Source organism: Anarhichas minor, unplaced genomic scaffold (assembly GCF_050575085.1).
Source record: "Anarhichas minor isolate MPS153535 unplaced genomic scaffold, ASM5057508v1 ptg000086l, whole genome shotgun sequence".
Classification (NCBI taxonomy): domain Eukaryota; kingdom Metazoa; phylum Chordata; class Actinopteri; order Perciformes; family Anarhichadidae; genus Anarhichas; species Anarhichas minor.
In genome coordinates, this window is record NW_027466532.1 from 1191601 (window position 1) to 1206798 (window position 15198).

At 39.4% G+C, this 15198-nt stretch overlaps 1 protein-coding gene across 2 annotated transcripts in view; it reads left to right on the forward strand.

Moving 5' to 3' along the window:
* Window positions 1–3716: 3716 nt before the first annotated feature.
* Window positions 3717–15198, forward strand: part of LOC142938487 (ephrin type-B receptor 2-like) — a 75652-nt gene continuing 64170 nt past the window's right edge. For both annotated transcript variants that reach the window (XM_076081688.1, XM_076081689.1), the window contains exon 1: window positions 3717–3816. In XM_076081688.1, coding sequence (XP_075937803.1) covers window positions 3717–3816 — 100 coding nt within the window. The remainder of the gene's footprint in view (window positions 3817–15198) is intronic.

A 15198-nucleotide genomic window follows, 5' to 3' on the forward strand; every position in this document is an offset into this window, starting at 1 on the left:
GTGTCCACAATCTTCACTCTTCATGCATAATTTCTGGATGTAGAAGTAGCTAATCTTGTCCTTGTCGTAGACAAATTACTGTGGAATCCCACAGATTTACACATTTAACACAGAAGCCTGTAATTGAGAGGAAAACCAACTTTCTGCTCCATAGAGACCAATGTTAAATTTAGCTTCAAAAACATCTTCCACAGAACACGGTACCCCATTTCTAAATTGCCAGTTCAGCCACATTTTTTACACCACAGACACAATTTTTACAGGATCTGTTCTTCAACTCATCCTTCCTCTCATTTATTAATATCGGAGCAATAGGAGCTACGGTTATGGGAGTTTTGAGGATTTGTTTGAGAGGTGTTTCCCTGTTTAATCTCCATGAAAAGGCTGCAAGGACACAGGTGTTTCTGATGAAGCTAATTAGTGATGTTGATAAACACACAGACTCACAGACACACACACACACACGCGCACTCCTCTCTCTCTCTCTCTGTATGTCTCTCTCCTTCTATCTCTGTATGTCTCTCTCTCTCTGTGTGTCTCTCATACAGTCATTCAGGTCTTACAGCCTTTTACAGGACTCCCCTCCCCCCACTCCATTTTAAAATAAAAGCCCCACAGAATGAATTCTAACTGAAATGCTTATGATGAAGCCTGTCATTTAATAACCTGCTTGTGTTTATCTAACATTATAAGTCCATTCCCCCCCACACACCATTTCAAAATAAAAGCCCCACAGAGTGAATTCTAACTGGAATGCTTGTGATGAAGCCTGTCATTTAATAACCTCTGTATGTGTGTTTCATACTTTCTGATTCTGTCTCCTCCTCCTCTCTCCCCCACCCAGCCCCACCCTTTCAAAATAAAAGCCCTATGGATTAACTGTATTTAAACGTTAACTAGTACTTATTCTAATGACTTCTACTACTAATAATACTTCTACTACAACTACAACTTCTAGTACTACTACAAATATCACTACTGTTGACATTTTGTAAGCCACAGAAACCATTCGAAAATCAAAATATTCAGCTCTTTCAGGAGAGGGGTGATATGAATTTTCATATTTGTAATCATTAAATTCTTTGAAATATTAAGCTATTTGCAATTTTCTTTTGAATGGGATCTCTATGGAGACAATCTTCAAATCCTATTAAACTTCTTCAACTTTCAAAGCCTTCTTCTTCTCATACTTTCAGCTACATATGACTTCATATTTATAATCTTTCAACTTTTTGAATTATTGAGCTTTTTGCAATTTTTTTTTAATTGGATATCTATTTTCAGCAATGTTTTTGAGATTCATTTCAGCTTTCAGCATTCCAACGCATTTTCAGCAGGAAATGCATTTTCTAGTTAACATATAAGATTCTGTTCATTCTTGCTTATAAATTATATTCTCTCTGAACACGTTTCTCTTTTTGGACAACGTCATGTGAGATAACTTCTTCAATTAGCGCAATTTCCCTGCTCTTCTTTCTATTTCCTCGTCTCAGCCCTGTGTGTCACGTGTGTGTAAACCTCGCTCAAGTCAGGAAACTTGTCAGAATACTCATATTTGATTGGCTGAGCTGCATCACGTGATGTGATTTGCAATGCATTGGTCGGTGTGTTTCCTGCACCGCCGAACAAATGCCGTAACGGCTGAATAAGATGCGCCGGTTAAAGTTTTAACTCGGTGTCCAATGTGTTTAATTCCGAATTATCTATCGGTTTTAATTCCTGGGTCCGGATCCGGTGCGCCAGTTGGGGACCTCAGGGAGCCGCAATAGAGAGGCTAAAGAGCCGCAGGTTGCCGACCCTTACATCCCCAGGACGATTTCTTCTTCAACACCCTTGAACTCTTTTCCCTGTTAATATACACATGACACTTTAATAATATACTTGATTTAATATTCTCTTATTTGTTTGTTTATTTACCATATTTTTGTCTCTATTTTTAAATCATGTCTTGTATTTTGTCAAATTCCTTGTATGTGCAACGGTTCTGATTCTGATAATTAATAATCTCCTGCCCTCAACCAGTACCGATCAATCCTCAAATAGAGTAACCTTAGAAACAGCTTTTCTCCCATCAACTTTGACAAATTGACTTCCAAAAATGTCTTCATCTAAACCTTCTACCTGTCTCTTAGACCCTATACTGACTAGGCTGCTTAAAGAAGTGTTACTGTTAGTTAGCACGTCTTTACTCGATATGATCAATCTGTCTTTACTAACAGGCCATGTACCACAGTCCTTCAAAGTAGCTACTGAATTTGGGATTTTCCTTAGTTGTCAGTTATAATCATCAAAATTAAAAGAAATAAACATTTGAAATATATCAGTCTGTGTGTAATGAATGAATATAATAGACAAGTTTCACTTTTTGAATGGAATTAGTGAAATAAATCAACTTTTTGATGATATTCTAATTATATGACCAGCACCTGTATATGTTGTATACATAGTCAATGTTTATCTTTAGTTGCACATGGGACATGAACAATGGTCTCCTGGTTGAAAGTCTTGTTTCTTTGACCCCACCCTCCACCCTCCTGCCCACAGCAAACAGACTCTATTGCACTTATACTTCATCACATGCTCTTACCGTCCACAAATGCCACGAGAGTGATAACACTAAAGTTAGTTGAAGGCCTGGTGCGTCGTTAAAGGGGACCTCTGTTCGATCTCTACTGTCAAAGTGGGTGTTTTTGATGAGTTGGGAGTACAAGGTGTAATGCTCAAGTAGGGGAGACTGTGATTGGTTGGCACACAGCTATTTTCTGGTCCTTTGAAGGTCACAGCAACAAAAATGTAACATCATAATGTTTGCTTTCTTGACATCCACTCATCCACTATGTCAAAACATTTGAAAGTCAATAACTACCTGGTGAGAGTAACATTTCAGTTGTATAGTATCGAACGTAGAACATGTTCTGTGGGCTAAATATATTATAAAACTGTTAGATAGAGCTATTGGAAATGTGTTGGTTCTAGTTACTAGACATAGGAATAAGCTATACATTTTAATTAAGATTTTAAAGTCTTTGATGAGTGATGGTAACTGGCTTCATCACAAGGTAAAATGTGTCCATTCATATTTCACTGTTACTGTATCTTTTGTTGGGGTATTTTGATAGATTAAAAAACCTTTTTGAAAGATTGATAATTTGTGCCCACAAATGCACCACATCACTTACATCATAAATCACCTAATTTTCGAAATCGTGTATACATTAAAACATATTTAACTGAGACCTTAATCTTTAATTTGCTGCTGGTGCAACTATTCTAACATAACTCATGCCAGGGAAATACAGCAGAGTGAAAAGTGTGCCAACCAACCCCAGTCCCCCCAAAAATACAACTACCTAAAATAGTGCATTAGTAGGCATAGTGCTTGAGTAAATAAGTGTATTTCCTTTATAGGAAATAAACAGTACTGCTATGATCAACACTTTCACCTGTAACTCATCCTAAACAAACCGTTATAATAGTAATAATACTTCTTTCACTTCCTCTCCAGGACGAGTTCCGCAGGTAAACCCTGCGGTCAGCGGGATGCCGGTGTTGTGCTGTGATTTTCCGCCCCTTCCTTATTGGTTTCGCCCAAACTGGCCGGTGCAGCAGCTCCTCATCCATTATCCCTCCACTGCTGCTGCTGATGGTGATGAGGAGGAGGATGCTCTGCAGCTCTGAATGAATCCACATTCAATGGCCCGCTGCTGGACGGCGCTATGAACGCATTGACTTTTTACAGTCCAGTGCCCGGAATTACTATGATTATGGATATCTTATATTTTCTATGGATACTGCCAACGGTACGGGCTGTCGAAGGTAAGCCGGTGTTCAACTATTCTTTGACTGTGGTTGACTGTGTGGGGACGGCGCGGCGCGCGGTCAGCGACAGGGACATTAACGCACAAAACACACCACAAAGATGAACCGCGTTTTACAACAGACTCCGACAGAAAATAGAGAAGTGTTCGGGTGGAGCTCTGTTTAAACTCACTGAGCTGTGAAAGCCTGAGGCTGCAAACATGTTTGTAGGCTAGTCTGGAATGAATCTGTTTCTTTGGATTTGACTCTGTTTTTGAACATACAAGCCGCCGGAACATTCATCAGTGCAGTCGCGTTGTCTCGACTGGCCCGAATTGTATATATTTTTTATTATGATAAATGTAATTGTTCACTTTGAGCTGGTTATGATGTGTCTGTGTTTTTGTATAGGCTACTGGATTACATATGCATTAGGTTGTTAGATTTGGCCACATTAAGAGCACAGAAAGTCTATGTATAGCTCTTCACTGACCAATAGCTTAATAAATATATATAAAAAGCAACAATGGACAACAGCATAAAGTTTATATACTGTATCAAACAAGAATACAATAGAGCAGGGGTATTCAATTAAAATTCCAAAAGGTCCAGATTGAGGAAAATCTCCTCAGGCAAAGGTCCGAAACATTACAATAATATCTAACTTGCGCTATTTAGTGCCATATATATATATATAGAAGTAGCCTAGTAGTAGTAACAACGTCTCTGTGTAGTCAACTGTCAAATCAAATAAAGTACACATCAATTATATTTTAACAATTATTATTTTCAGTTTTCAAATTTAACTGGATGGATTATGAATAATACATAGAAATACATAAATAAATGTTCTTCTCATTTCAAGTAAAATAATGGCTGGATTAAAGAATAAATTACATAACAGTAAGCTTTTGAAAAATGTGCATCTTAAAATAAAGTACTTAATTTTAGGAAAAATGAATGAATATCACCGATTTGCCCTGCAGTTTAAAATTCACTTAATTTAGGTGTGAAGTGATGTCAATGAGAAAGCCACATTTTTCTCATATTCCAACAAGATAAATCAGTGAGCATAGACTTTATCTGTGGTTATTAAACCACTTGTTTCGGCTCTACTCTCTCTGTTAACATCATTGGACAGTGAACTAATGCGTTAGGATTCTGATCATATTGGGCTCTTAGGTTTATTTTCTGTGACTTCATTTCAGATGTGAGTGGGTATATTTGCTCAAAAGAGTTGTGCTTTGTCTCGTAGTGACGCTTCACATTACTGCTTTTAATAATCGCCACGGTCTCTGAACATGTGAGCCACACTGGTTATAAACTGTCCGTGGGAAGAATTAACCTATAAGAGTCTGTTCATTCTTGGTTAAAGACTCTGGTCTCTCTGGTCTCGCGGACCACTTTTCTCTCGTCATGTGAAATAACTTCTCTGACTCACGTAATTATTCTCCTACTCTTCGTCCTCTTCTCGTCTCTCCCGTGTGTGTATCTCACTTGATTCAGGAAACTTGTCAGAATACTCATATTTGATTGGCTGAGCTGCATCACGTGATGTGATTTGCACCGCTGAACAAGTACCGTAAAGGCTGAAAAAGCTGCGCCGGTTAAAATAGAGGCGCTCCGTCAAAATGTAATAATTCTCAATTATCGGTTTTAGGTCCTGGGTCCGGATCCGGACCGCGGTCCGCCTGTTGGCGACCCCTGCAATAGTACAAAGAAATACATTATGGCTTATTAATGTAATAGCTTATTTTATATACATGAAGTGGGTGATTATGTATTCTAGGCATACATGTCGATGGACATGCATTTATATAGAGCCTTTCTAGTCTTTCCAACCATTCATATGGCAGAGGCTGCCATGCAAGGTGCCACCAGCCCATCAACCTAAACCAAATGTCCATTCAAGCACACACGCACCAATTTGCCAACAATTTGGGAGCTATTTTGGATTCAGTATCTTACCCAAGGACATTTGCCAATGCTGAAGTGTCTTAAACATTGTAAACATGAGTTTATGGTCTCAATCTCTAGTTTCAAGTCTTCTTCAATACAGCATGATGTTCATTTAGTAAATGATGGTCCATTTAGAGTCAAACAGACCATAAAGCAGGGTATGCTTTAGGGCGGGGCTACACAGTGATTGACATGTCGCTACCACGGCTTTAACCCTTCCATAGTCCAAATATGGTCACTTCCGTTCACTGGTTGCAAATAACCAAGATGGCGACGGCCAAAACGCAGAACTCGAGGCTTCAAAAAGGCAGTCCACAAACCAATGGGTGATGTCATGATGACTACGTCCACTTCCTATGCCTTTCAGCAAGTCTATGGTTGAGATGTGAGATATCTAAGATAATATTGAGTTGCATAATGGGAAATGTAGGACGCAGTGTCTTGGTTCTTGACCCACACTAAAGACAAAATATTCAGGATAATTTGCTCTAACCTCATAGAAAAGCAATACTAAATTGCTAGAGTACTCTATTACAGTAAGACCTTGTAATGCAAGGAGCTGAATTTAAGATACATTCACAAAACATAGACAAAGTTAGAAATAGCTAGCAAAGAAACTATCTTGTAATTTCCTACTGAACATTGAGCATACCTTGGCCAGGATAAGAAAAAGGACATTGGGAGTATTTTTAGATGTGCTGCATGTCTGTCATCCCTAACATGCATTAACCCTGCTCTGCATCAGTGAACATGCAGATGACTCAGAGCTTAATAATGGAAGTAAAGTACTATAGAATAAAATAAGAAATAAAACACTACTGCTAGTGGTCCTGGTGTCATATAGAACTGAACTTCATTTAGTTACCTTGTTTCAAACTCTCAATGGGACTTTGTAACTTAAAACATAATAAAACACAAAGCTGCATAAAAAAACTAAATCTCTATATGACTGCATCCAAGACATTTAAGGTTGTTAATGGGAAGTCTGGATGGTAATGTGATTGTGTGAGACTTCTCTCAGGCTGGAAGCCAAATTGTTTATTTGCCATCATCAGAGGACAGGCTGCTCCAGTGATGATGAATCGCTGCAGGGCTGGAAAGTTTTCTCAGTCAATGATTTAAAGCGTGATTTTATCGTGATGCTAACATTGTCGAAGCTGTAAATGTGCTCATATGCTTGTAAGCTCCTGTAACATCCAGTCATCCTCAAGCTTGATCTCCACTTTCTGCCAGGAGCCTGTTCTCTGGAAGCATCCTACACTCCAGTATTCTGCCAAAAATGTAGACACGTGGTCTTAATCTTAATCCTCCACCATACACAGATATTTTAGACAATAGCGTTCTTCAAAGTCTGTGGTAATAACGTGAAGTGGAACACCAACCAAATCCAGATCAGCCAACATCAGTGTTGCACCTCATTGTTGCTCTTGTGTCAGAATGGGAGCAAATCCCTGCAGCCAGGTTCCAACATCTGATGGAAAGCCTGAAACCAGAAGAGTGGAGGCTGTTATAGCAGCATCAATGGATGCTCATGGTGTCAGAATCATCTGTTCAGCTCCCAATTATGGCTGAAATGGCTGATGTCCACATACCTTTGGTCATTTAGTTTGTAACATCCCTTAAAACAAACTATGTGCCAGATGTTTTGGGTCTTTTGACACCAACAAAAAATAAAATCCGTCACAGATTTCGTAAATATGCAGGAAGAATGGTAAATAGACTGTATTTGTATAGCGCCTTTCTAGTCTTCCGACCACTCAAAGCTCTTTAACACTACATGTCATCATTCACCCATTCATACTCTGATGACAGGGACTACCATGCAAGGACACATCGACACAGACAAGTGGAATCAGGGATCGAACCACTGATCTTCTGATTGAGGGACGAGGTTCTACCTTCTGAGCATACTTCCAAGAAGTGGAAGTAGTTCACTCCAGAAACTAACATACTGTTAATGATGCAATTTCAGGATTGAAGTGTTCTTGATGATGCTCCATGGTAACCTTCGATTCTGAAACGGGAAGCCAATATGCATTCTCTCTACTGTCCACCAGGGGGCGACTCCTCTGGTTGTATAGAAGTCTATGAGAAAATGACTCTACTTCTCTCTTGATTTATTACCTCAGTAAACATCGTAAACATGAGTTTATGGTCTCAATCTCTAGTTTCAAGTCTTCTTCAATACAGCAGGATGTTCATTTAGTAAATGATGGTCCATTTAGAGTCAAACAGACCATAAAGCAGGGGATGCTTTAGGGCGGGGCTACATTGTGATTGACAGGTCGCTACTACGCACCTTCCATAGTCCAAATATGGTCTCTTCCGTTCACTGATTGCAAATAACCAAGATGGCGACGGCCAAAATGCCAAACTCGAGACTTCAAAACCATAGTCCACAAACCAATGGGTGATGTGACGATGACTATGTCCACTTCTTATACAGTGGGTACGGAAAGTATTCAGACCCCTTTAAATTTTTCACTGTTTCATTGCAGCCATTTGCTAAAATCAAAAAAGTTCATTTTATTTCTCATTAATGTACAGTCAGCACCCCATCTTGACAGAAAAAAACAGAAATGTAGACATTTTTGCAAATTTATTAAAAAAGAAAAACTGAAATATCACATGGTCATAAGTATTCAGACCCTTTGCTCAGTATTGAGTAGAAGCACCCTTTTGAGCTAGTACAGGCATGAGTCTTCTTGGGAATGATGCAACAACTTTTTCACACCTGGATTTGGGGATCCTCTGCCATTCTTCCTTGCAGATCCTCTCCAGTTCCATTAGGTTGGATGGTGAACGTTGGTGGACAGCCATTTTCAGGTCTCTCCAGAGATGCTCAATTGGGTTTAGGTCAGGGTTCTGGCTGGGCCAGTCAAGAATGGTCACAGAGTTGTTCCGAAGCCACTCCTTTGTTATTTTAGCTTAGGGTCTTCAATACAATGTGCTTAGGGTCATTGTCTTGTTGGAAGGTGAACCTTCGGCCCAGTCTGAGGTCCAGAGCACTCTGGAAGAGGTTTTCTTCCAGGATATCTCTGTACTTGGCCGCATTCATCTTTCCTTCAATTGCAACCAGTCGTCCTGTCCCTGCAGCTGAAAAACACCCCCATAGCATGATGCTGCCACCACCATGTTTCACTGTTGGGATTGTATTGGGCAGGTGATGAGCAGTGCCTGGTTTTCTCCACACATACCGCTTAGAATTAACGCCAAAAAGTTCAATCTTGGTCTCATCAGTCCAGAGAATCTTATTTCTCATAGTCTGGGAGTCCTTCATGTGTTTTTTGGCAAACTCTATGCGGGCTTTCATATGTCTTGCACTGAGGAGAGGCTTCCGTCGGGCCACTCCGCCATAAAGCCCCGACTGGTGGAGGGCTGCAGTGATAGTTGACTTTGTGGAACTTTCTCCCATCTCCCTACTGCATCTCTGGAGCTCAGCCACAGTGATCTTTGGGTTCTTCTTTACCTCTCTCACCAAGGCTCTTCTTCCACGATTGCTCAGTTTGGCTGGACGGCCAGGTCTAGGAAGAGTTCTGGTCGTCCCAAACTTCTTCCATTTAAGGATTATGGAGGCCACTGTGCTCTTAGGAACCTTGAGTGCCGCAGAAATTCTTTTGTAACCTTGGCCAGATCTGTGCCTTGCCACAATTCTGTCTCTGAGCTCCTTGGGCAGTTCCTTCGACCTCATGATTCTCATTTGCTCTGACATGCACTGTGAGCTGTAAGGTCTTATATAGACAGGTGTGTGCCTTTCCTATTCAAGTCCAATCAGTTTAATTAAACACAGCTGGACTCCAATGAAGGAGTAGAACCATCTCAAGGAGGATCAGAAGAAATGGACAGCATGTGAGTTAAATATGAGTGTCACAGCAAAGGGTCTGAATACTTATGACCATGTGATATTTCAGTTTTTCTTTTTTAATAAATTTGCAAAAAATTCTACATTTCTGTTTTTTTCTGTCAAGATGGGGTGCTGAGTGTACATTAATGAGAAATAAATTGATTTTACCAAATGGCTGCAATGAAACAAAGAGTGAAAAATTTAAAGGGGTCTGAATACTTTCCGTACCCACTGTATACAGTCTACAGTTGGACCTGCTTTGGCTCTGCTGCCATCTTCCCATCACTTCCCTTTATGTAACCCCCCCCCCCCCCCCCCCCCAAAGACCTGACAGTTTCAGCCATGTCAAAGGAAATCCAGTCAGCACCGGTCCTTTATACGCTGCTTTTCTCTGCTCTGCTTCCACTCTCCTTTCATTCACACACACACTGGCTGTTTTTTACCTGGTAGGGTACATTTAGCAGCAGCAGAGCACAGATGTTACCAAGTGCTCATCCAGCAGAGTATCATGCCTGCTAGTTGCCTCTCAGCGGGAGTTGTATTGCACGTAATTGCAGTGTTTTGTACCAACCTGTGCTGTTGCTGCCATACACACTCTGCTGTCTCTCCTCCACAAGCTCACACAGAGACAGTGCCGTGTGTGGTGCATGATTACTGTTTCTTTCAGAACAGGAAGACTTGTGATTAGATACAGTACATGGTACTAATTAGCCTTCAGGAGTAACGTTACAAAGTAAATAATATACGTCTATTTTCATTGCATTCCTAATGCAGTTCAAGTTATATTATTATATATATCATTTGTTTTTATTTTCTTATTAATCTGAGTATTTTAGATTGTTCCATATGCTAATAGATTAAGCAAAACATATGCATTCCTTTACAACAATAACTATTTCAAGTCCAACTGGCATTATAATCGTTTTTTTGCATTTCTTTTCTGCGAAGGTACATTTTTGGGACCATTGATACAACAAACTACTTGATTGCCGACCAACATTGATAAAACACCTATCAATAGGTGTTTACACCTATCAATAGGTGTTTTATCAATGTTGGTCGGCAATCAAGTTTGTTGTATCAAGATCTCAACAGGCTGAGCACTGTACTGTATATAATTGAACCAGCTTCTATGTTTTCAGTGTTCTATTCTATATGACATGCTCTAGTCAGCAGATAGACTTGATTTTCATATTTCCATTATTATTCATATTTTCTTACACAAAATGTGAGAAGATTTGACATTTCAGTTATTATTTGGCCTTACTCAACCTAACATTTGTCCTCATCACTTTTTGTTGTTCTTGGAAAGAAGCCAGCCCGGTCTCAGTGGAATCAGTTCCTTAAACCAATCAATATGCAGTGGTTGGAGCAGCACAGTGCTCTTTATCCTCTGGGAGCAGTGATAGAAAACACCGAGCATCATCCATGCCCTCAACAGCGCCTGACCCACTTCTTCAAAGGCTCGTGGTCGTTTCACCAAACTTGGGAACTTGATAACAGGATGTGTGTTAGCATGACAGAGAGACACCGCAGTGTTACGTCCACTGTGGAACAGCTAGTCCATGAAATCTCTTCAGTGGGTTTAAGTGTTATTTGTGTCTAGTCTGTTTCTGACATGTCTATTTACATAACCACATGTCATCTACATTTATTTTTTTTAAACATGGAATCAAATAAAAACATGCTAGGCTCCTGTCCTGGCACCATTTTAAACACCAACCTTGCTCAAAGCTAGTTGGATCTGTCATTTTGCATCATAGATGCATTTTTTCATCATGCACTACCTTGAGGTTCTACTGTATTTTACTCTCCTTCACCAACACTTAGTGGGATGGACAAATTAAAATAACATCAACTATAAATAAATGAATACATTTGCAAGCAAATATTCACATTACACTCATATGGTGAACAGAATATTATTTTACTGTTAAGCACTTTATTACATTCATTTTTATTATTTTATTGCTGTAAAGTTCATCTAGACCAGGGGTCGGCAACCTTTACTATCCAAAGAGCCATTTTGCCCAATTTTCCACCAAATAAGTCTGGAGCCACAAAAGCTATTTGATATCACAGCCTATAAAGTTTTGTATATAGTTATATTATATATATATAAAAACTATAGTTTGTTGTATTTATGAAATTATAGAACAAGAATAAAGACAATGCTTGACATTTTATTGCTATTTTACCTGTGGGGTCTGCAAATCATGATTAGCCACCTGCAGGGAAAGGTGCCTGACAGCGACGTAATAGGATGTGATGCACATTTTAGTTGACAAAATATTAAAACATTTTTTATTTTCAGTGGCAGCATCACCTCAAACTCCAAGATAGGAGGTGTTCCCCCTGAAAGATTGTCCACTGTGCAAAAAATTAATAAAAACTAAGCGTTATTTATTTCCATGTTATTTTTTGTCAAAGCCTGAGGCCATGTCCACACTACTCCATTTCTATTTGGAAACGCATATGTTCCACTACGTTTACACTGAGCATCCACACTACGCCGGAGTTTCCGAGCACCGAAAACGGAGGAGTTTGAAAACGCTCCCGAGGACAGATAAGTTTGAAAACTCCGGAGTTACCTCTTCGTAAATGCATAAGTTTAGAAACGATGACGTAGACACACGTGTTCGCTACTTGATTGGTTCTTAGCAGTCATGACGTGTCCTTCCGCATGCGGCTCTGGAGCCGCGGGTTGCCGAACCCTGGGTTAGACCCTTGGGAAGACGTTCTGGGATGGGTGTAAAATGCCTTTGTCGGTGTAGTTGAGATCTGTAGTGAATTTGTGTCAGGCAGGAAATTAAGAGGGTCAGACTCCTAGGTACGAATAATCACTTTACATTTACAAAAAAGTTTACATTTAATAAGCCTCAAATGACCTCCGCTGAAGTTTTTTAAATGTTCATTCTATGTCTATTTCGCTTTATTGTAATGCATTTCTTGTATGAAAGGTGCTATACAAATTAAATTGATTTTTATAATAATTATTACTATTATTATTATTATTATTATAACAACATGAAACACTGGGCCATCAGTGGGATATAAAAGTGACATTAAGAATATAATGACTTCATCTAAATCAAAGGACTTCAGCCACCAGGGGACACCCAACTTTAGTCACACTTCTGGTTATATTTCCCCGAAGGAAGGAGGCTCAAGTACTTCAGAGCATTTCCCCAACAAGACACTGAGACTGTGAACTCACTGACGCATAACGTTTTGTGAAGCATAAATCCACTGAAGCGGGTTCTCTTTCCCCAGGAGATCAGTAGACTTAGTCCATGTGACATCTGCTCAATCAGTCTCTGCACTGACGGTGCTATCCAGCAGTCCAATGCCTTGACAAGAGAAAGTGGAGTTATCAGAGCTCGACAGTATTAGACAGCAGAAAAAAATGTAGCATCAGAATATTGTTACTATATTTAGAAGCTTTTCCAATTACATGTCATTTAAAGTTACAGGAGTTTGAAAAACACATTTTGTCATTCTTGCAAAGTGACGTGTGCACACTCAAAGCCCTACAGACTCAGAACATGATCCATCAACATCACAAATGATTCTTTTACAGTAGAAGAAAGAGATGAGAAAGAACTCCTGTGGGTTTTAAGACATTCACACATAGAATTCATCTCTCTCACAATGTATTAACAGGACTCATGTTCATCATGGAGTGCTGATGTCTTCAGAAAGTAATACCTGAAGTACTCGCTCCATTTCATAAAACGATCCCAACTCAAGGTCCACTCACAAGCTTTTTCCACCGATGTTATCAGTGGATGTTTGCTCAGTTGTCATGGAGATGGATCTTTTGACATGTAAGCTCAGTAGCTATTATGATTTCCATCCATAGTGCTCTCCAGACTTCTCGTCCATGTTGACTCAAAAGTTTAAGCTTCAAATTTCAAATTAATTTTGACAAAACAATCCCAACTGAATGTCCACACAGATGCTTTTTTGCTGTGCATTAACTGTATCAGAGTTTCCATTAGCAGATGGAGTTTGGAATGCTTTAATGTAAAGGAGAATAATAATATAATAATGTAAACTAAAAGAGTAATTTCCCAACAATGCAATGTGAAAATGTGGTGCGGGAATACAGAAACCCTGCAATCCTTCTAAACAGTGCCCATGTCCAGTCCCACAACAACAACCTATCCCGATGGAGAATGTCTGAAGGGCTAGCATTAACTACACTAATAGTTGAATCGGACCCACAACATTAGCTGTTGTGGCTAGCCCTGTTCTGTAACCAACATATATGTTAGCAAGTTCATATCAGCTACATTTCTATCGTCATCGTATCCCAGCTGATGGGCGATCAGAAGCCATATGTTCATTCGGCTATTAGTTGTTGAGAATAGGACCGCCCATTGTTCCAAAGGCCTATTATTCTAAAAGACCAATAGTCCGAAACAAATGTGTTGTTAAGCTCATTGCTGCATATTTTCAGAGAAGAGTAATAATGATTACAGCGGCCATTTTTGAGGATGTCGGTTGTACTAAGTTGTAAGCTGTTGCTGAAGTATTATTATTTTGTATACATTAATAATTCATCCAAACTCTACCCAAGAAGATGGACAGACAGAAACTGATTTTGCACAGATGAAGGTTTATTCTCTGTCAGAAAGGTGTTCGTTACTGGAGAGTAGGGATGAACAACATGAGAAAATAATGTACTTTTTTAGAATAATATTGCAAGTATGGAATAAAAAAAAAAAATGATATTTCGTATTAGCAATAAACCTATTCTATAGCAGAACCAACACAACATTGGATACACTCAACATAAACTGCTCTTTCTAAGCCAGGCCTCGTATTCTGATTCATTGTTATGAATAACATATTGTTATTTAGCTACTGAACTGTAAAAACCTTCAATCACAGTAGAATATAATATAATCATCATGACTTAGCTTAAATAAAATCTGAACAAATAACTACAAAGCACAGCAGAACAGCCAGGAGTGAATGTTAACCTTTAAAATAAAAATATGAATCTTACTGATCTCCAGTCAGTTACAGTAACAAATCACACAAACTAAAGGGCAGAAATATCTCAACACCTGACTATAGCTCTGCCATTGATAACTTAAAGCCCAATGGTCATGTGAACATGTTGATATAACTTTTGAATAAAATCTCAACAACCCCCTCTCCCTTAATGCAGCAGAGGCCCAGTGTGAACATTCATTTAAATATTAAATTATACATGAATATTACTGATCTACAGTCAGTAACAGTTTTGTAACAAATCACACAAATCTCAGACCGACATCAATTCATTGCAATAAACAACTGTAAATCCTCCACCTCCCCAGCCACCCACGGTGTCCCCCAAGGTTTCGTGCTTGGTCCCCTCCTCTTCATCATTTACATCCTTCCCCTTGGACAAATCATCCGTCGTCATGGTCTCAACTTCCACTGCTACGCTGACGACACCCAACTCTACTTCTCCACCAAGACCATCATCTCCGTCACCCACTCCACTCTCACCACCTGTCTCACTGATATAAAATCATGGATGCAACAGAACTTTCTCAAACTCAACTGCAACAAATCTGAAATACTCATCATCGGCCCTAACT